Here is a 22,099-nt window from a genome sequence, read left to right as displayed (position 1 = left end):
AAAAAGACTGCAGACTTATGCTATTCTATTCACATTGTCGCATGGGTCATGACATTTTTCTCAGTGAATTCAGTTTTTACTTCTCAGTTTTCTCTAACATTGGTCTTCCCCCGTGTGAGTAGGTGGAGAGCCTGAAAGAAGAGAAGGAGGTTGGAGAGGAAAAATGGGGAAGCACAAAGCTGAAAAAGACCAGTGATGGAAGGAGGGAGGGAAAATAGCCCACTGCAAGTAATCAGTTCAACCTCTGGAAAGAGCTGTTGGTGCCTCCCCTGGCAACCTGCAGGGTGGGGAGGAAGAAAGACGGGAGATGACAAAGAGAGAGAATGGATGAAAGAGAGAGAAAAAGAAGTGCCCCTCCTAGGGCCAGCATCAGGGGTAGGCACGGTCAGGCATCTGCCAAGGGCCCACACCCCAGCAGGGGCCCACTGGCAAGAGCCCCCTGGACTTGCTCCTCCTCTTCCCCACTGCAACCTGCTTGTCCCCCTGTCTCTCACTCTGGCCCAGACAATGGTGGCAGAGGGAAGGAGGAGGAGCAGATCATAGAATAGTAGGGTTGGAAGGGGCCTATAAGACCACTGAGTCCAACCCCAGATGCTGCTGCCTGCTTGCTCCCTGCCTGTCAAGCAAGCCAGGGGTAGCCATGATGAGAGAGAGGAGGCGAAGGAAGAAGGGCTGATGACAATGAGGGTGAGAAGGGAAATGCACTGAGGGAGGGGGCTCATGAAGAGTGTCTTGCCCAAGGACCCTCCAAAACCTGAAGCCGGCACTGAGTGGGGAGCCCGCTGTACTCATGTAGACTCCCTACATGATTGAGAACTCTGATCATGCAGCCTTCTAATATATGGAAGGCAACAGGAATGGAAACACAACAGAAAGGGCCTTCAAAACGCTGGAGCTGGCATTAGCCCCTGCCCACCTTTGCCTCCGTCCTTGCTCACTACTAGCTCTGGGTTCCCAACAGATTAACCCCCCACCCCGGGAATCAGCTCTCAACAAAAAGGGAGAAAAAGGGCTCCCCACCCTTGACTTAATGGGACTCAAGGCTTGCATTCTTAAGGAGATACTTAACTCTTCCCTTGACATCAGTAGGACTTAAAAGCTCTTTGCTTTGGGTGAATTTATTTTACTGGAAGGAAAATGCACCCCAGACCTAAAGCTAATGTTTCTGGAGTTAACCCAACTAAGATCCTGCTGGCCCAGTATTCCTTGATCATGAGAACCAAGATTTTCTACATTTCTGTCTGAACATCAATATTACATTTAATATGGGGGGAGGGGCTTTTTTGGTAACCAAATACATTTGTCTATCACTAAACCAGACACATTTCATAAGAGGTTCTTTTGTGCTGGGGATCGATAGCAGACTGCTGTCCGGAAAGCAAATGTATTTCCCCACCACCACTGAGTAACTACAACTAATCTAGAATTGGAAAGCAGAATATCTAGGTGGACTGAAATTGGCAAATGTCTCTACTTTTAGAAGTTAATCACCTAGTACATGAAATTAAAAGACGCTTGCTCCTTGGGAGGAAAGCTATGGCAAATCTAGACAGCATAGTAAGAAGCAGAGACATCACCTTGCCGACAAAGGTCTGTCTAATCAAAGCTATGGTTTTCCCAGTAGTAATGTATGGCTGTGAGAGCTGGACTATAAGGAAGGCTGAGCGCCGAAGAATTGATGCTTTCGAACTGTGGTGCTGGAGAAGACTCTTACGAGTCCCCTGGACTGCAAGGAGGTCAAATCAGTCCATCCTAAAGGAAATCAACCCGGAGTGCTCATTGGAAGGACAGATACTGAAGCTGAAGCTCAACTATTTTGGCCACCTAATGCGAAGAGAAAACTCTCTGGAAAAGACCCTGATGCTGGGAAAGACTGAAGGCAAAAGGAGAAGGGGACGGCAGAGGATGAGATGGCTAGATAGCATCACCGATGCAATGAATATGAACTTGAGCACGCTCCGGGAGAGAGCGCAGGACAGGAAGGCCTGGTGTGCTATGGTCCATGGGGTCACGAAGAGTCGCACACGACTGAACGACTGAACAACAACAACAAAAGAGGTGCTTATGGTGTACCTTGGCAATTAATCCACATTTAGTAGCCTTGCATGCCTGAAATCCTAAGCAATGTGCCTTCCACCCTCCCTTTTTACATTATGGTGCATGTCTCTTAACTGAAAAGTTGCAGAAGGGCAAACGATTTATTGAAAAACAGAGACATTTGAAGGTTCACAGCCCAGAAGATAAGTACTGCAAGGAATCCCTTTTGTAGTACCACTTTGGGATTTGCAATCTTTAAAAAAACAATTGTGTTCTCCATCAAAACAACCCTGCGAATCCAGATCTTCCATGTTCAGTTCTCTCCGCAGCCCGTGAGGCTCTAAAATGAGGATAATGTACTTTCATTATTGGTGCCGCTATGATTTTATTATTCTTATCTTATTACTATTACAAAGGCTACTCATAGATTTGGGAAACTGTTGTTTGATAAAATACAATCTTTAGTTGGCTGAACTGAATAAACTTTTAGGCTGCAATCCTATACAGGTTTAGACAGGAAAAAAAAGTCCTACAACGGAATGCTGGGGGTTGTAGGACCTTTTTTCTGTCTAAACCTAGGATTGCGGGCTTAATTGATTAATCAAGAGGGCAATTTTAGTCCGTGAAGCTAAAAGTGAAGTTTACACGCACGCGCGCACACAACCTGTTACTGTTTTTCTGAGGCTATCTGGATCTGCCTCTGTGTTAGCGCAGCACTAAACAGCTAATGAAATATGGAAAGTGGCTGGGATGGGTTGAAAGCCCATCGAACCGGGTGGGTGGGAGGCGTCCCAGTCAACACGGATAGGATCGGGCTGCGCTGCAGACGTTCTTGAATCGATTGGCAGCCCTGATGACTGATGATGGTGACATCCCCTGATTTCTGGAGCCTGCCTCTCGATTTCTGGATACTGGCGCCTTCCCCTGCTAAGAAGGCGTCCTTGCGCGTTTCCAGGCGTTCTCGCGCGTCCCCGAAACGCATGAGAAAGAGGCACTTGGCCCGGTGCGGCCCGCCGGCTGCTCCCAAGCGCGGCAAGCCAAAGAAGCCTCCGCCTCTCTCCCCTCCCTGGCCTGGTTTTGTAGGGAGCTGGGCTGGCGGTGGGTGGCTCCCCGGCTTGCGCAAGCGCCAAAGGCCGGCTCTAGCAGCTGGAGGGAGCCGCCGCCGCCGCTCCTTTTGCTGCCGCCCAGCGCATGAGCCCCGAGCGGGGCAGCGGGAGGAGCAGGATGCGCCGCGCGGGGTTGTAGCGCCGTCGCCGCGCGCCTTGCGTCGAAGGCCGGGGCGCAAGAGGAGCCGCGCCGCCGCCGCCACCATGCGCCAGGCCTTGACGCAGCCGCGCTCCAGCGCGATCCCCCTCTCCGACTCCGTGGGTGAGTCGCGTCTTCCTCCTTTTCGCCGTTGTGGGGTGGGGTGGGGTGGGGTGGGGAGAGAAGGGGGGAATTTGTGGGGTGGAAGGCAAGCGGAGCGCGTCTCGCGCGCAGAGCGCGCGGGCACCGCCGCGCTTCACTGCGTGGCCAATTTTTGCGCGCTGCTTCTGGGGTCCCTTTGCAGAACCCGGGGATAAGAGCGCCCGCCCCCGCCTTCCCTTTCCGTAGGGCGAGATGACGGAAAAGCCTTTCGCTCGCGTGGTGTCCCGATCGCCTGGGCAAACAGCCGGGCTTCAGCTGCCCCCCCCCTTCCCTGTGTCCCCTATAGCCGCTTGCAGCTCCAGGCAGGAGAGTGGGGCTGGGCGCGGGGAGGGGAGGGGAGGGGGGGGCTTGCAGGGAGAGTTGAGGACGATCGGTTGAAAGGCGACCCCAGCTGTTTGTCGAAATGCCTGAGCTTTCTCCCTTCGGAGCTCCGGGGTCCGTTTCTATTTAAAATCGCCACCGCTTGTTGGTTTGCTTGAAGGTGGCGGGAGGCGGACAGAGAGGCCCGCGTTGTGTTTCCAGGCGCCTCCAGGTCTTAACGCAACGGCCAGGCTGGCTACGAGTTGTGGATTTGCAGTCCCACACCTCTGCGGGGCACCAGATGGGGGACATTTGCAAATGGCATCACGCCTCAGCCTCCTTTTGCCTGGAGGCCACCTAGTTAGTTATTCCCACCCCACTGATGTGGTGGGCTCGTCTGATGGGACTACAAAGCCCAGTTTGCCTTATTGCCTGGGTAGGCCAGATGGGATCGCCAGGCAGCTTCATTCATTCATTTTCAAGAGGGCCCTGGCTCAGTCTTGCAGAACACATGCTTTAGTTCATGCCACATGGTCCCAGGTTCAATGGCTGACCGCCCCAGGTAGGGCTGGAAAAGACCTTGGAGACTAGGGATGAGCGGAAGGTAGATTTCCAGATCGTTTGGACCTTGAACTCCCAGAAGCCTCCACCAGCATGGCCAGTGGTCAGGAATGCTGGGTTTGAACTCCAAATATCTGGAGGTCTGCTTTCTGCCCACCCCAGTGTAGACAGTACTGATACAGTTGGACTCAGGGGTAAGGCAGCTTGCTGTGTTCTTAACTGATGTGTTGGGCTGTAGCTCTGTGGGTAGAGTACGTGCTTCATACACAAAAGGTCCCAGGTTCGATCCGTGGCATCTCCAGGTCGGACTGGGAAAGACTGCTGCTTTCTCGCAAGGGAAAGTGGAATAGGGAGACATTCTCTGTCTCTGTCTGTCTGTCTGTCTGTCTCTCTCAAAATACTAGAACCCAGGGTCATCCCATGAAGCTGGTTGCTGGGAGATTCAGGGCAGATAAAAGGACGTGCTTCTTACACAGCACAGAGTTAAACTATGGAATTCGCTGCCACAAGACGTGATGATGGCCACCAGTTTGGATGGCTTTAAAAGGGGTTAGACAAATTAATTGAAGAGAAGGCTATCAATGACTACTAGTCCTGATGGTTATGTGTCACCTCCAGTATCTGCCTATGTACACCACTTACTGGGGAACATGGGTGTGAGGGTGCTGTTACACTCATGTCCTGCTTGTGGGTTCCTGGTCGACAGCTGGTTGGCCACTGTGTGAACAGAATGCTGGACGAGATGGACCCTTGGTCTGATCCAGCAGGGCTCATCTTATGTTCCTATATGCTGCTGCCAGTCAATATACATCAGCTTTCCACCTCCTGGTGTCCTCCATCTGTGTTGGACAACAACTCCTATCATCCCCAGCCTACATTTGGCCAAAAGATTGGCATTGTAATCCAGCACTTGTGGAGGACACCAGGTTGAAGAAGGCAACTGCCTGTGTTCCTTTAAAAATAATTATTTTCTACATTTATATCCTGCCTTTCATCCATCACGGAACTCGAGGCAGCACACATGGGTATGGTATCCTACCCAAGCACCAACCAGACCCATTTGATGGGTCTGTGCTCTTGAAGACACAATGGCATGCTTCCTCCGCTCCTTGGTGAACCTGAAGTTGTTGCCACCAGACGTTCTGATTTGGTCTTGCGATTTGCAGTCCCCGTTTGAGCCCAATTTCCTCTGGAGGGGAAGTTCTCATTGATTTCAAAAGGCTGTACTTCCAAGACTGCATGCTTAGGACGACAACCCTGAGTGCTCCTACCTCGAAGGAAGCCTAGTTAAACACTGGGATGTCTGAGTAAGCATGCAGAGGATGACACGAAGAGAGTATTTTGGGGATCTGAACAAGCTTCTGAATTTGGAAATCTTGCCTTTGGGCAGAACTGGGAGGCCCTTTCAGTTGGTCAGGCAACGTTGGCTCCAGATTCTGGGGGACCCACCTCCTTGCCACTGGCACTGCTGTCCGTTCACTTGCTGTCTCCCTTTGGGCCCAATCCGTACCACTACATAGGCAAGGCAAGTGGAGACTGCTGCTCATACTCTTTGCTTGCATGATTGCTCACGCGCTCAGAGAAGAGAACTGGTAGCAACAGCGAGGAGGAAGAGGAGGAACGGAGACAAGGCAGGAAGTCTCCAGAGATCAGCCGTGGGCTTCCTACTGGGGTGAGGGCCTTGGCAGCTGCCTGATGGTGCCGACCCCTGATGGACAGGCCAGACATACTGCAGAAGAAGAGGTTTTTTTAAAAAAAAAGCTGTACTAGATATTAGCACATCAGATAGCTGCAACAAATATCCAAAAGATAATTTGATTCCGTTCCATTAGAGCAGCCCTCTGCACCCTGGCACTCTCTAGATGTCTTGGACTACAAATCTCAGCATCCCTGACCATTAGCCATTCATGCTGGCTGATGAGAGTTGGCGTCCAAAACAGCTTAGGGGAAGCTGCATGAGAGTTATCTGCTGGCTCTGTGGAGGCAATTTTCTTTGAGGGAGGGGTGTAAATTTGACCGTGTTCTTCCTGTTGTGTGTCACCAAGTAATTGAAGGAGCTCTTTCCTTGCCATGGCTTGCTTATTTGCTGCTGTCCATTGGCGAGGAACTCCTTACTGCTTGGACAGGTAAATACATGTCACTCTCTCAAAGAGCAGCACTCTGTTCCTGTGTTAAATTCCGCTGTAAAGACTTTCAGCTCTGTACAACGGGCATCATTTCAATGGGGAGTAAACTTTTGGTCTTAGGTGCTGGACGAAATGCCCCTTGGCCAGATCCGGCTTATGTTCTTAGAAAATGCAACGTCTTTTCATGTAAGCTTTGAAACCTGGACTGCAACCATCCATGTTCCATGTGCAGTTTCAGTGGTGGTAGACACACTCCCCAAAACGCTTCTGAAGATTTGCAAGTTTAAGATATGGAACTGGGTTAGAGGTTGGGTGGATTCTTTGAGAGAGATGCACAGAGAGAGAATGAGAGAGAGAGAATGCCAGATTATTTGGTATTTTGTAAGGCAGTCTTCCCTGATCTGGTGCCTTTCAGATCCATTGGATTCCAACTCCCATTCTTGCAGTCCAACCCATCTGGAGGGTACCAGGCTGGGGAAAGCTGTTGTAGGGTGATACAGGAGTATTAGCCAGAAGGTGTGTGAATGAGAAGGACTGCTTCCAGTCAGAGTTGAGAATACTAGGCTACATGGGGAGCTAATCTGAGCCAATATCAGCCAGGGGTGGGCAGATCTCCAGATGTTTTGGACTTCAGCTCCCAACATTCCTGACCATTGGCCATGCTGGCAGGGGCTTCTGGAAGTTGAAGTCCAAAACATCGAGAGATCTACCCTCTGCCCACCCCTGGTGTAAGGCAACTCCCCTTTCTCCTAAGTGTTGAATGTTAAAGTAAGCTATTTTATGACACCTCCAATAAATTGAGGCAGGTTATGATGCCTGTGGGAGTGGGTGCATTTTGCTACCCCATTGATGGAATTGGTACATTGGTATTTTTGTATGTGTATGTGTGTGTTTTAGGGTCTTTCAATAGAAGAAAAAGAAATTCCCTCTACGTAACAGTGACCCTTCTCATTGTGTCTCTGTTAATTCTTACGGTTGGTCTTGCGGCTACAACAAGAACCCAAAATGTGACTGTCGGAGGTTATTACCCAGGGGTTATTGTAAGTATAGAATTCCTAGGTAGGTTGAGAAACCTTGTGGTCTCCTGCGAAGTTGTGGCCAGCTTTCCACATGGTTAAGACAGGATTGTCTTAAGTGCCTAATGTCTGCTCATTTTGCTTGCTTTCGCTGTTAAACCATTTTGGGTAAAATCCGACACAAGTCCTACTTCGAGTAAACCCATTGAAATGAATGGGACTTAAGTTAGTTGTGAGTAACTTAAGTCCCATTCATTTCAATGGGTTTACTCTAAGTAGGACATATTGGATTTTACCGTGTGTTTCCTTAAGGCAGGGGTGTAGAAGCTCAGGCCTCCAGGGGTCCCAATCCAGGCCTCCAGGGGTCCCCAGAAGGTCATGCCCCCTTTCCCTGGTCCCCCCTCTTTCTTTCAATCCCTGATTATGTGGTGTTTTCCCAACTGTTGTGCAGGTTTTCTTCCCCATCCTAAAAGGATGAAATGCCTCTCCTGAAGCTTAGATACTGGCAGGAAGAGCTTTACGCTAAAATAGGCTGGTGTCTTTTGTGTATTAGCCTCTCCCCTTTTGCCCTTGACCTTACCCACCCCTGGAATGCAGCCCCCAAGAGCTTCTCTGAAATGGAATTTGGCCCTCGGAGTGAAAGAGGTTCTGCACCCCTGCCTTAAGACATGAGGGTCTGGTTCACACCTGCACCATCATCCTTAGTGACTACAACCTGATGACTTGCATGGGTGAATATTACACCTTTGAGCCAATAACTTCCATACAGAGTCAGTTCCCACATGCAGCTGCCCTTTGCTTGGGGGTTGGTTCACACATGTGTGTCCATCACTGATTACTCTACAATTCAGATTACTGTAGCCTGGGCGACCAGCAGCCGAATGTCTGACCTGGACAGCACGGGGAGGAGATTATATGGATCTTCTGTCTGCGGCATTAGATCTCTGGTGGCTCATTTACACATGCAAGGGCCCGTGATGCAGTGGAGGCTGGTGGCTCCGATGTCAGTGGAGTGGTGAGTCTACTCCAGGTGTCAGTTAGAACCGGTCAGTACTCTAAAGGAGCTGTCCAAGGTGTGGTGCACTGACATCGGAGCTGCCCACCTCCACTGACTTGATGATCAAGTGAGGTACGTGTGTGTGTGAATGGGCCCCTGTTGTCTGTCTTTGTTGGCTGTCACCACTTCTTCTGTGTCTTATTGTGACCTTGACTGCTGCGGTGTTGATAAATGTTTTCACCTGAATGGTTCTTAATCCTAGCAGAGAAAGATAACGCCATTGTCCGAGCACTGCTATGTTAATTAACACCTGCAGTGGGACAGGAAACCATTATCTCAATTCATGCCCAAACAGATAAAATTGGAGACCATGGTTTTCTGTTCTGTTATGTGTGTGTGCATTGACTTAGGATGACCATGTCTCTATTCATGCATTTCCTCCGCACACGATTCCAATTCCCTGAGGGGGTAAAGTGGGACCACAGTGGCTGGTTCTGCTTGTTCTATTGTGTCCCCATCCCTATTAGAAGGCTGAATGATCAGTGTTGTAAGTCATGTAGGGAGCCTACACAAGTATAGCAGGCTGCCTGCTCAGTGCTGGCTCCAGGTTTTGGAGGGCCCTTGGTCAAGGTGCCCTCAACGGGCCCCCTCCCTCAGTGAGTCTCCCTTTTCAGTCCATTGTCAACAGCTGCTTTTGCACCTCATCTTCTCTCTCATCATGGTTACTCCTTGCTTGCTTCACAGGTGGAGAGCCAGGGAGCAAGCAGGCAGAGGGATCTGCTGCCCCTCCTTCTCCCCACCACTGTTTCCTGGGCCAAAGCAAGAGGCAGATGAACAAAGCAGGTTGCAGTGGTGAAGAGGAGGAGCAACTCCAGGGGGCTCTTGTTAGTGGGCCCCTGGTGGGGTGTGGGCCCTCGGCAAGTGCCCAACCATGCCTACCCTTGATGCTGGTCCCCACTGCAGACATTCAGAGCTCCAATTCATGGTGGCAGGGGGATGCAACAGAGGGGTAGAGCAAGGTCACATACACCCCCGCTCTCCCCGCTCTCACAGTTGGAATTGCATGGGGGGGACATGCATGAATGGGTCTCGTGTTAACACTAATTACTGCTGTCGTGAATGAGCATGATGCATATTTTTTCTTGCATTGAAGCTTTAATTGAATGGCTGCAGACTGTACATTTTGCATTTCGTTAACAGAGGGTTGTTGGAACCTTTGTCAGCCCAAGGGCCAGATTTCATCTCTGGGAATTCGGGGGGGGGGAGCGTATTCCAGTGGTGGGTGGGGCCAAGAGCAAAAGGGGCAGGGCCAAAAAATACCAGCATAGTGCTGCTTAAAGCTCTTACTGCCTGTAAGGAAGCCTTAGGAGAGGTATTCCAACCTTTCAGAATGGGGAGGGAAACTGCACAAAAGTCGGGAGACCACCAAACAATTGGAGGTTGGGGGAGGGGGTGGGGCCAGGGAAACGGGCTGGGGCCTTCTGGGGAACCCCAGAGGGCCAGATTGAGACCCCAGATGGACAGGATTTGGCCTAGAGCCTGACGTTCTGCAGCCCTCCCTTTATGCTTCTGCCTTTCTCTGAAATGAAATTCACCCCTTGGGCTGTAAGAGGTTCCACAGCCCTGCATCAAAGGCTTCAGTCTGGTCTCAGCCCTTGTCGGAGCGAGTTGCTCGCTAGGAGCTCTCCTAGGTGCTGCAGCGTTTGGCCTGCCTTGCTGCTCCGAGCCCTGTGGGCTCCTGCTTCAGATCAGAGCTCCACACTATGTGAATGCAGGAAAGAATTCACCCCGGGCTACTCGGGAGGAGGGCTAAGTGCTTTCTGGGTCAGGAAAATGTGGGAATGCCCCCAAACCCGTGCCTGCTATTGTACCAGGCACTGAGATGCAAATATTGGCAGCAGGTGCAGTTGCCACATTTACGTTACTGTTCACTATTATTGCTGTTATTATTATGGTTCTTATTATCCTTATTAATAATAATAATAATAATAACAACATTTATTCATTGCTTCCCAATGCAAAAAGCAGTCTTGTAATCACTAACACACACAAATGCAGAGATCCATAGTTAATATGACAGGGAAAAATCCAAAATCAAAATAAACCATGATCAGCACAAATCCAAATAAAAACCTCCATAAAAACAATGCGATACGAAAAATGTTCATCCACAATACACAAACCTTTGCCCCGCCCACCCTCACAACCTAGAATCAATACCACAAAAGCAGCCCAGAACAACTGGAACACAGCTAATGTCCACATGCCTGGGAAAATAAGTCTGTTTTTGCCTGGTGCTGAAAAGATGACAGTATCAGCACCAGGTGAACTCCCTTGGGAAGAACGTTCCTGAAATGCGGGGCTAACACAGAAAAGGCCTGTTCCCAAACTGCCACCCCTGAGCTTCTCTCAGAGGGTGCACACAGAGAACGGCCTCTGAAGCTATCCTTGGGGCCAGGTATGATCATATGGTCCTTGGGGTGATCCTTATGGCATTGGTGTCCTGAGCCATGTAAGAGAATACATGGGGAATACAAAAAATGTGAGCAAAAGCACATAAGGAGAGCCTTGCTGGAGCAGACCAAAGGCCTTCCTAGACCAGCATTCTCTTCCTCCCACATGTGCAGGGTATACAGATGGTGCCAAATACTTGAGGTCCCAGTGTGGATGCATGCCCAGGAGTTGCAGTTTGCCACAGCTCACTGGTGTGGGTCTGCTGTGCCTTTGGAAGCATACGGCTCTCCTTCACATGTTCTGTGTGTCCCTCAAAGAACATGGGTGCAAGTTCATCTGCTGCCATAGCATGGTGAATCATCGTCCCTTTGATGTAGCACCAACATGTGTTTCCTTGGCAGCACAAGGAGCAAAAAGAAACTTTAAATCCCATTAGTATAATTGTCACTGGCCTGGCTCACCCATGCATGTATAAAACTTGACCGATAGATACTTGTATCCTTGATAGTTGGCAGCTGCACATATGAACCCATTCTAAGGAAAAGCATTACACTGGAGTTGACGTGGGAGCCTAAGAAAGTTCCATTTTCAAGGTTCATATCTGTGATGAACCATTTGCGCATGCATGTCTTTTGGTGTGGCATGTCCTTGAATGTGCGTGCATCAACCAGCTCAGATGATGCCTTGCTGCTGAACTTGTAGCAGCTGGATTCGTCCCCCATCTCTGTCAACGGTTGTTGTTCAGTCATGTCTGACTCTTCGTGACCCCATGGACCATAGCACGCCAGGCCATCCTGTCCTGCGCTCTCTCCCGGAGCGTGCTCAAGTCCATGTTCATTGCATCGGTGATGCTATCTAGCCATCTCATCCTCTGCCATCCCCTTCTCCTTTTGCATTCAATTTTTCCCAGCATCAGGGTCTTTTCCTAGAGTTTTCGCTTCGCATTAGGTGGCCAAAATATTGGAGCTTCAGCTTCAGTATCTGTCCTTCCAATGAGCACTCAGGGTTGATTTCCTTTAGGATGGACTGATTTGACCTCCGTGCAGTCCAGGGCACCCGAAAGAGTCTTCTCCAGCACCACAGTTCGAAAACATCGATTCTTTGGCGCTCAGCCTTCCTTATAGTCCAGCTCTCACAGCCATACGTTGCTACTGGGAAAACCATAGCTTTGATTATACAGACCTTTGTTGGCAAGGTGATGTCTCTGCTTCTTACTATGCTGTCTAGGTTTGCCATAGCTTTCCTCCCAAGGAGCAAGCATCTTTTAATTTCATGGCTACAGTCACCATCTGCGGTGATCTTGGAGCCCAAGAAAGTAAAATCTGTCACTGCTTCCATTTCTTCCCCTTCTATATGCCAGGAAGTGATGGGGCCAGATGCCATGATCTTCGTGTTTTTAATGTTGAGTTTCAAACCAGCTTTTGCACTCTCCACTTTCACCCTCAGCAAGAGGCTCTTTAGATCTTCTTTGCTTTCTGCCATTAGGGTAGTATCATCTGCGTATCTGAGGTTGTTGATAATTCCCCCGGCAATCTTAATTCCGACTTGTGTTTCATCCAACCCGGCGTTTCTCATGATGTACTCTGCATATAAGTTAAATAAGCACGGTGACAATATGCAGCCTTGTCGTACTCCTTTCCCAATTTTGAACCACTCGGTTGTTCCATGTCTGGTTCTTACTGTTGCTTCTTGACCCTCGTACAGGTTTCTCAGGAGACAGGTAAGGTGGTCTGGTACTCCCATCTCTTTCAGAATTTGCCACACTTTGTTGTGATCCACACAATCAAAGGCTTTAGTGTAGTCAATGAAGCAGAAATAGACGTTTTTCTGGAATTCTCTTGCTTTCTCCATGATCCAGCAAATGTGGGCGATTTGATCTCTAGTTCCTCTGCCTCTTCGGAACCCAGCTTGTACTTCCGGGAGTTCTCGGTTCACATACTGCTGAAGCCTAGCTTGTAGGTTTTTGAGCATCGCCTTGCTGGCATGTGAAATGAGCGCAGTTGTACAGTAGTTTGAACACTCTTTGTCATTGCCCTTCTTTGGAAGTGGAATGTAAATTCCAGTCTTTTCCATTCTTGTGGCCACTGTTGAGTGTTCCAAATTTGTTGGCATATTGAGTGCAGCACTTTAACAGCATCATCTTTTAGGATTTTAAATAGCTCAGCTGGAATACTGTCATCTCCGCTAGCTTTGTTGTTAGTAATGCTTCCTAAGGCCCACTTGACTTCACTCTCGAGGATGTCTGGCTCAAGTTCAGTGACCGCACTATCATGGCTCTCAGGGACATTAAGATCTTTCCTGTATAGTTCTTCTGTGTATTCTTTGCACCTCTTCTTAATCTCATCTGCTTCTGTTAGGTCCCTGCCTTCTTTGTCCTTTATCATGCCCGTCTTTGCACAAAACGTTCCCTTGAGATCTCCGATTTTCTTGAAAAGATCTCTAGTCTTTCCCATTCTATTGTTTTCCTTGATTTCTTTGCATTGTTCATTTAAGAAGGCCTTCTTGTCTCTCCTTGCTATTCTCTGGAACTCTGCATTCAGTTGGATATATCTTCCCCTTTCTCCTTTGCTTTTCGCTTCCCTTCTTTCCTCAGCTACTTGTAAAGCCTCATCAGACAGCCACTTGGCTTTCTTGCATTTCTTTTTCCTTAGGATGGATTGAGTTGCTGCCTCCTGAACAATGTTACGGACCTCCGTCCATAGTTCCTCAGGCACTCTGTCTATCATGTCTAATCCCTTAAATTTATTCCTCACCTCCACTGTATATTCATAAGGGATATGATTTAGGTCATACCTGAATAGTTTAGTGGTTTTCCCTACATTCTTCAACTTAAGCCGAAATTTTGCAAGAAGCAGCTCATGATCTGAGCCACAGTCAGCTCCAGGTCTTGTTTTTACTGACTGTATAGAGCTTCTCCATCTTTGGCTGCAAAGTACATAATCAATCTGATTTCGATATTGACCATCTGGTGATGTCCATGTGTAGAGTCGCCTCTTGTGCTGTTGGAAAAGAGTGTTTGCTATGATCAGCGTGTTCTCTTGGCAAAACTCTATTAGCCTTTGTCCTGCTTCATTTTGTACACCAAGGCCATGCTTGCCTGTTATCCCAGTGATTTCTTGACTTCCTATTTTAGCATTCCAATCCCCTATGATGAAAAGGACATATTTTTTTGGTGTTAGTTCTAGAAGGTGTTGTAGGTCTTCATAGAACCGATCAACCTCAGCTTCTTCGGCCTCAGTGGTTGGGGCATAGACTTGAATTACTGTGATGTTGAATGGTTTGCCTTGGATTCGTACTGAGATCTTTCTATCGTTTTTGAGATTGTACCCCAGTACTGCTTTTCCCACCCTTTTATTGACTATGAGTGCTACTCCATTTCTTCTAAGGGATTCTTGCCCACAGTAGTAGATATAATGGTCACCTGAATTAAATTCACCCATGCCTGTCCATTTTAGTTCGCTGATTCCCAAGATGTCGATGTTCAATCTTGCCATCTCATATTTGACCACCTCCGGCTTACCTTGATTCATTGATCTTACATCCCAGGTTCCTAAACAGTATTGTTCTTTACAGCTTCAGATTTTCTTTTCACCACCAGACACATCCACAGCTGAGTGTCCTTTCGGCTTTGGCCCAGCCACTTCACTCTTTCTGGCGCTACTTGGAAATTCCCTCTGCTCTTCCCCAGTAGTATATTGGACACCTTTCAACCTGAGGGGCTCATCTTCCGGCATCATATCTTTTAGCTTTGTTAATCATTCCATAAGGGTTTCTTGGCAGGAATACTGGAGTGGGTTGCCATTTCCTTCTCCAGTGGACCACATTTTGTCAGAACTCTCCGCCATGACCTGTCCGTCTTGGGTGGCCCTGCACAGCATAGCTTATGGCTTCACTGAGTTACACAAGCCCCTTCACCACAACAAGGCAGTGATCCATGAAGGGATCTCTGTCAACCATGTTTGTTTAATAGGCTGGCTGAAAATTCGAAGTGACCCGAGGCAGATTTGTACATATGAGAACTTAGCAAACTGGAGTTGGGCTGGCTAGCGCATGCTTAAAATAGTCAGGTGTTCCAAATATCCAGTGGATTCTCTGTATCCCCTCTTGGATGAAATATTAATCCTGTCAGGAATAATCTTCATTCTGCTATGATAATCTGAAATGGTTTTGTTCTCATTTTTCTCATCCTGCTGTTGGAAAGGGACCCCAGAATGACCTGGTTTGCATATAATGCTAACTCATGGCTTACTTAAACCATGGCTTGTTGAATTCTGGGTTGTCACAATGTGCGAAAGCATCCTTGCCAACCATGGTTTGTTAACCAGAACAACCCAGAAAGAGCACCCATGGTTTGTTGTTGGGTTGTGAACTCTGGATTGTTTAACCATGGGTTGTTTATGGGTTGTTTCGCCAGGCTGCAGAGGCAGTGGGCAAGAGTGGTAAAAAAAAAACAACACAAAAATGAGCTGTACTACAGCATCGCAAAGGCATTTGAGATACAGGGAGGGAGCAGGTGAAAAAGGAGGGAAAGAAACAACCCAAGAATTGAGAAAACAAATCATGGTTGGTTCGACTGTCTGTCAGGCAAATCCTGGTTAGGGCAACAAACCATGGGTTGAATGAAACATGAGGGGTTAGCATTATGTGCAAACCAGGTTGCACATCAAAAGGACAGGCCCAAATATCCACATACATTGAGGGGTGCAGAACCTTCAGCCCATGGGGCACCCCAGTCTGCCCTGCGCTGCCTCTTGGGGTTCCAACAGGGGTCAGGGCTAAGGCTCCAAGCCTCGCCCTCTGGAGAAAACCCCTCAGAGGTCATCCCCCGCTACTATCTGATCTGAGATAGTATTGAGATACTGTCTGATTTCCCCTGCCCATGCACACCAGCAACAGAATCCCCACTCCAGAGGACCCATCCACACAGATAGATGAGAGGCAGCAGGGGTTGGGAATCACCTGCACGCTGAGCTTGGGTGGTACAAACATCCTGCCTGTGGCACTTAACCACTGAATGGCACATTCAAACACGCAAGCCATCGCTTGATGCCGCAGTAGTTGGCATATTTAGAAAGGATCGGACATAGGTAATTTCTACGGCACTTGGAGCATGCAAAGAGCTATGTCAGCCTCCCCCAACCTGGTGTCCTCCAGATGTGTTGGACTATGACACCCAACTCCCCAGGGCATGCTGGAAGTTGCAGTCCAACACATCTGGAGGGACCAAGTTGGGGAAGGCTGAGCTAAGAAGAATCCTTCTCTTCTTAACAGATGGATCCTATCTCTTCTTGTCACTACTGTGGCCAAAGCAGACTATCGCAACAACTGCCATGCCATCCCATGTGAGAGGAGCATCCAGCTCCACCCAGCTACACTAGCATGAAGAGTGGTTCATGCCTCTCTTTCTGTGCCTTTCCTACCTCGATAAAAGAGCAGGTTATGTGGCATTCTTAGGCTGCCTAGGGGCTACCACCCTTCTGCTAAACCAGCAGTACTGATGGCCTCAGATGCTACTTTGGTGTGGTCAAAGCGTAATGAGATGGGGGACAGGGTTTGCCAACCCTGTGTCCCATCCTATAGAAGGATCCCTCTTCAGTAACTGTGGGATGGCTCTGAGATCGGTGGTGCCTACTGATTGTGCCATTTCAGTAGGTGAAATCCTGAAATTCAAAGGCTCCCTTTGAGACTGGCTTGGAAACTTCAGTTAGTCCAAAGTAGAGAGGCTAGGCTATGCACCAAGACTGGTTGATAATGATCCTGTGATGCCAGCACTTCACCAGCTGCACTGGTTACCGGTCCATTTCTGGGTCCAATTCAGAGTGTTGACGTTTGAAACTCATAAACGGCTTGGGGCCAGACTATCAAGAGCACGGATGGGCATTTTGTGGCCCTCCAGATGTTTTGGTCTATAACCCCCATCAGCCATGGCCAGCAAAGCCAAGGGTGAGGGGAGTAATAGGAGGTCAAAACATCTGGAGGGCCACAGGTTGCCAGTTCCTGATGTAAAGGAATGTCTCCTCCCATATGTATCTCCCAGATGGCTGCTAAGTCATCTTTGGAGACCCTCCTCTGCGTGCTCCTGCTGAAGCAGTTAGGTGGCAGTGCCCTATCTGTGGAAAGCCCTCCCCAAAGAGGCTTACCTGGCACACAAACAGCTATGTTTTGGGCCTTTGGCAAAGACAGTTCCTTTCTCCCAGGTATTTTAGGCATATTAGGGTGCAATCCTATGCACGTTTAGACAGAAAAAAAGTCCTACAACTCCCAGCATTCCCTAGCCAGCCATGCTGGATGGGACATGCTGGTAGTTGTAGGACTATATTCTGTCCAAACATGCATAGGATTGCACCCTTAGATATTTGTGTTTTTATTATTGTGCTTGTTTGTAACCTGTTTTATGGTGTGAGCTGCTCTGAGGACTTTTTGCTAGGACCACATATTAATTAAACAAATCCTGGCTTCAAGTCAAAATATTATTATTGTTAGTGTTGTTATTACTATAATTGTTATTATCATTGTAATTGGGTCAATTGGGAATTGGCTTTCAGTTGGCTTGAGCTACTTCAGATCTGTTAACCTGCAAAAAGACACGTAGAGGGTTTTCTGGGGCACGCATTGTTTCATTTGTACATGCTCCCGTTTATAACATACTGGCAGTAATTTCTACCAGTTAAAATTAGGAATGCTATTACAATACTTGGGAGATTCTGCTTTTAACTTTTATTTTAACTCTTTGGGATTGTTAAAGTCTTATTTGAAGTGTTGAAATACCAGTCTGTGTCCCTGTTCTTTCTCCTATCTTAATTCTGTATCTGTGCTGAATAGCTAAACTGGGTGACTTCCAGATCTAAAACATTTGACATCCTTGCCTTTCAGCTTGGTTTTGGGTCATTTCTTGGAATTATTGGATCAAATTTGATAGAAAATAAAAGGCAAATGGTAAGTTTCACAGCTGTAGAGTGACTGTCAAGTTAACGTCATAGAAAACATCTTAGTGCTTGCTATGTGTTTCTTTGTGGTAGAAGCAGAATCTGGTGCCTCTTTCACTTTAGCTGGATGGGCAGAAAATAGCTTGGAACAACCTTGACTTTGGGGCTTGAAGCAGTTTTGATATTGGACGAATGCAGTCAATGGTGTATCCCACATGGTATGCCCATCTTCTGTATCAGCTTGCAAAGTGATGAGAACTTTGCCACTCCTCTAGATTTCCGACAAGTGTAGTAAAATCGGAGCCAGGCATGGTTTGAAGGTGCATGGTGCAGCAACCTCTCCAAAGTTAAGCAAGTCTGGAGCTGGTCAGTATCTGGATGGGAGATTGCCTGGGAACCCCATATACACAAACTTAAGCTCCATGATGGAAGAAATGCAGAATGTTCTCCTTGCCCTTTGGTTAGCTTGCCAAATAGTTATGTGCCCACTGTGCTAGGTTAGGACATAGTAAATGGCACTTGATTTAACTATGATTACTTCCTGCAGCTAACCATGGGTATTTCCCACTGAGCCATAGCTTAATGGTAGAGCACACGCTTTGTGTGCAGAAGTTCTCAGGTGTGATCTTCTTCACCTCCAGTTGAAAAGAACTTGTGGCAAGTAATGGGAAAGGTCTCTCTCTCTGCCTGAGACCTTGGAAAGCTGCTGCCAGTCACAGAAGGGCCCCCAAACATTTTGAATCAGTGGGCACATTTGAAATGTTGAGAGAGTGTTGTGGGTGCTCTCACAAAATGGCTGCCAGGGAGGGGCTTGCCCATTTTTTAAATGGCTGTCATGGTGACCATGGCCAGTCACAAAATATTCATTTCCCACTAGCGAAACTAAAAGAAAAGGAACTTGCCCAGGAACCAAAGTGTAAAGCCAAGGTGGGGGGTCTGAGCTCCAAAACAGAAAGTCACTCTTTTGAACCCAATTAAAGGTGGCGCTGGAGGGCAGCCCTTCACTTTGCAGCCTGCCAGCTTCCCAGTTTTAAAAAATGAAAATGAAAAATAAAAAACCTTAAGAAATAAAATAAAAACCAGGAGAGGCAGGGAGCCTTGCGGGCACCAAGAGAGCTGTCTGCAAGCACAACGGCGCCCGTGGGCACCAGATTGGAGACTCCTCGCTGGACCAGTGGTACTGAATCATTGTGTGCCAGCTTCATATGTTCACACCAGCACTGCTGAAGCCCTATAGAAGTGTTGCTGTTGCGTGGGAGATAAGTCCATAACCCATCCAATCTATGCAGCTCCCTGTTTTCAAGCACGCCCAGCAAGGCACAAGAATCACCCTTTACTCACTGCTTGCAGATGTCCCCATGGGGGCTAAAAGTTGGCTCTCGACAGTAGGCACATGCTTTATCACTAGCTGGGTAACTGGGATTGTGTTGCAGCCACCCAACATTCCATTCATGTCGCCTTCTCGAGTGACGGCGTGACGTCAAGTTGACCCTTGCTCTGCTTTTTAAAGCCCTGGTTAACTTGAGAACCCAGCAACTTAATGCAGCGGGTACAGAAGATGCCAGCCTGTGGGCTTCAAGCTATGTTCCTTGAGGTTCCTGGGGAGCTGATGAGGCACTTTTCAGTAAGCTGATGGTTCATGCCTGCTTTGCTCTTGGCTGCCGTTACTGATTTCCCCTCCTGTGCGTTGCCCCTGGAGAGTGTTGGACACATTCTGGGGTGCACCCTCAGGCCGTGTGGGGTGCCAGAAGGGGTTCCCCAAACCTAAACAGTTTCAGAAGCTTCTGGGGCTCAAAAAGACCTTCCATCTTGATCGGTCAATGGCTGCCATTTTCCATAGCAAAGCCTCCGACATCTCGCTGTCCTGTTCCCCTCCACCACCACACCACTACCCCGCACACTCTTCTGATCAGCACTTTCTCTTGCACAGCTTGTGATCTTTCCCATACGCTTGGTTTTGTTTGTTTGTTCATTCATCAGGACCATCCTGAGGATTTAGGAATGGTCACTTATGCAAGCAACAGAGCAAATTTGCAGACACCTGCATGGTTGGATCTGCTTCTGCTAGTCCAGCAGGAGAGGCTAGGGGAGTACGTTGAGTATTAAAGCCTCTCGTCCCCAGAAATTTGGCTCAGTCCCTCCCAACCCTCTCCACTTAATCATAAGGACTAGAAACTGAGTTTTGTTCTGTTTTTAAAAAGGTGAATAAAAGTCGAGGTTATTATGATGTTGAATTCTGCTCTTGTGCACATAGACTTCTGTACAAGAGAAACCCAGATCACAACGGTGGGGCTTGGAACTCAAGCTCTGGCCCCTGGAGGAATCTATGAAGGCTCCGTGGGCCGGATGGGGAACCCCATCATAACTCTATGATATCCCCATATCAAAGAGTTATGGAGGATGCCAACGGAGACTGATTTAGGTGGGGCTGTGATTTCATTCTGGGTTTCAGCCAGAACCAGCCAGAACTCTAAAGGAGCTATCCAAGGTGTTGGACCTATTTTGGGGATAGGGTTCAGCACCACGGTTAGCTCCTTTAGAGTTCTGGCTGAAACCCAGAATGGATTCACAGCCCCACTGAAATTGGAGCCACCAGCCTACACTGGAAAATGCACTGTTGTAGGTATACATAGCCACCCATGATAAAAATGCATGGTATCCGTGGGGCTGTTCACACAACACGCTAACCCACACACAGTGGTTGAGTGTGGGTTGTTTTGAACTGTAGGTTGTTTAACCGTGGGTTAACGTTTTGTCTGAACGCCGCCAGGGTGGCTTGTTAACCATGCAGTGTGTCTTGTAAACCACCCTGAACAACCCAACAACAAACCATGGGTTCTCAAAGTGGCTTGTTCGAGAAGAATAAGCCACACTGCATGGTTAACAAGCCGCCCACAGTCCAAAACAACCCACACTCAACCACTGAGTGTGGGTTAGCGTGTTGTGTGAACAGCCCCAGTGGGTATTACTGTGCATAATCATTGCTTTCCTTTTCTTATTTCCTCCATCCCCATCTCCAGTTTGTCCTTCCTCTCCTCAAGCCTGCCATGTTCTTCCACTCTTTTGTCATCTTCCTGTGTCATGAGGCAACAAGAGTGTCTCAACTGACTGTGTCTTCCCAGCTTCCTGTTCCTACGTCTCTTAAGGCCGTTTACGCAACCTGGCTCAGGGTTATTACTTGGTGGTGTTTCTCCTTGTCTGTGGGAACTGTGCTGTTGCAACAAGAGACAGAAGGAGTAAGCAGCCGTCTTCTGTGTGGGAGGAGGAATGGGCAGGTTGCCAGGCATAACAGAGGGTTTCAGCCATGGGGATGAGAAAAGACTGGAGTAACACACACAGACAGACTGAATTCCTGATATTAAGTTGAAAAGCCACCCTTGGCCAAGATGGCTGGACAGAGGGTGTTGCTCTATCCCTGCCCATCTATGGCAAATCCAGAAAAGCAAAATAAAAAATAAAAATCCATGTGGAAGCAAAAATAGGAACATATGAAGCTGCTCTATACTGAGCCAGACCAACAGTCCATCTAGCCCAGTATTATTGACACTGACTGGCAGCAGCTATCCTGGGTTTCAGGCAGGATTTGTTCTCAGCCCTACCTGATGAAGCCGGGGATTGAACATGGGATCTTCTGCATGCAAAGCACGGGATTTACAACTGAGGAAGGGAGGCTCTGAATCAGGGTGTTGAATCTCTTTCAGCCCTGGGGCCAAATTCAATTGTGGAGAAGCTCTTGGGGGTCACATTCCCGTGGTGGGTGTTACCAAAGGCAAAGGGGGCGGGACAAAAGGTGCCGGGGTGAAAATATCAGCTTGTTATAGCTTAAAGCTCTTACTGCCGGTAAGTAAGCTTTAGGAGAGGCTTTTTAGAATGGGGGAAAACCAGGAAACCACGAAATGATGGGTGGCCTGGGGAAAGAGGGCGTGGGCAGGGGGTGTGGCTGAGGAACCCTGGAGGGCTAGATTTGGCCCACAGGCCTGAGGTTCAACACCCCTGCTCTAAATGAACATAGGAAGCTGCCCTATATCAAGTCGGGCCATTGGCCCGTCTACTTATGTGTTGGCTGCACTGATTGGCAGCTCTCCAGTATCTTGGGCGAGAGGCCTTTCTCACCACCTGCTACCTGGTCCTTTCAACCTGAGATGCCAGGAATGGAATCTGGGCCCTTTTGCCTACAACACATGCCCTCTACCCCGTGAGTGATTTCATTATACAGCTCAGCACCATGAAGCAGCCGATACCTTGAATTGTCTTCTCTTCCCCTACCACACAGCC

General features: G+C 48.4%; 1 protein-coding gene across 2 annotated transcripts in view; it reads left to right on the top strand.

Annotated features, from left to right (window-relative positions):
• Window positions 1-2,794: 2,794 nt before the first annotated feature.
• The window catches only part of TMEM255A (transmembrane protein 255A), a 34,192-nt gene continuing 14,887 nt past the window's right edge, over window positions 2,795-22,099 (top strand). Inside the window, exons 1-3 of one of the 2 annotated variants that reach the window (XM_084813775.1) lie at window positions 2,795-3,405; window positions 7,329-7,471; window positions 17,772-17,834. In XM_084813775.1, the coding sequence (XP_084669901.1) occupies window positions 2,898-3,405; window positions 7,329-7,471; window positions 17,772-17,834 (714 nt within the window). In that variant the 5' untranslated portion in view covers window positions 2,795-2,897. The remainder of the gene's footprint in view (window positions 3,406-7,328; window positions 7,472-17,771; window positions 17,835-22,099) is intronic. The other variant, XM_084813774.1, reaches the window with a different exon arrangement.

The sequence above is a fragment of the Heloderma suspectum genome, chromosome 9, assembly GCF_057233095.1.
Source record: "Heloderma suspectum isolate Gila_16-S chromosome 9, 16-S_ref, whole genome shotgun sequence".
Taxonomy (NCBI): domain Eukaryota; kingdom Metazoa; phylum Chordata; class Lepidosauria; order Squamata; family Helodermatidae; genus Heloderma; species Heloderma suspectum.
Note: the sequence above shows the minus strand (reverse complement) of the source record. Positions and strands in the feature narration are given on the sequence as shown.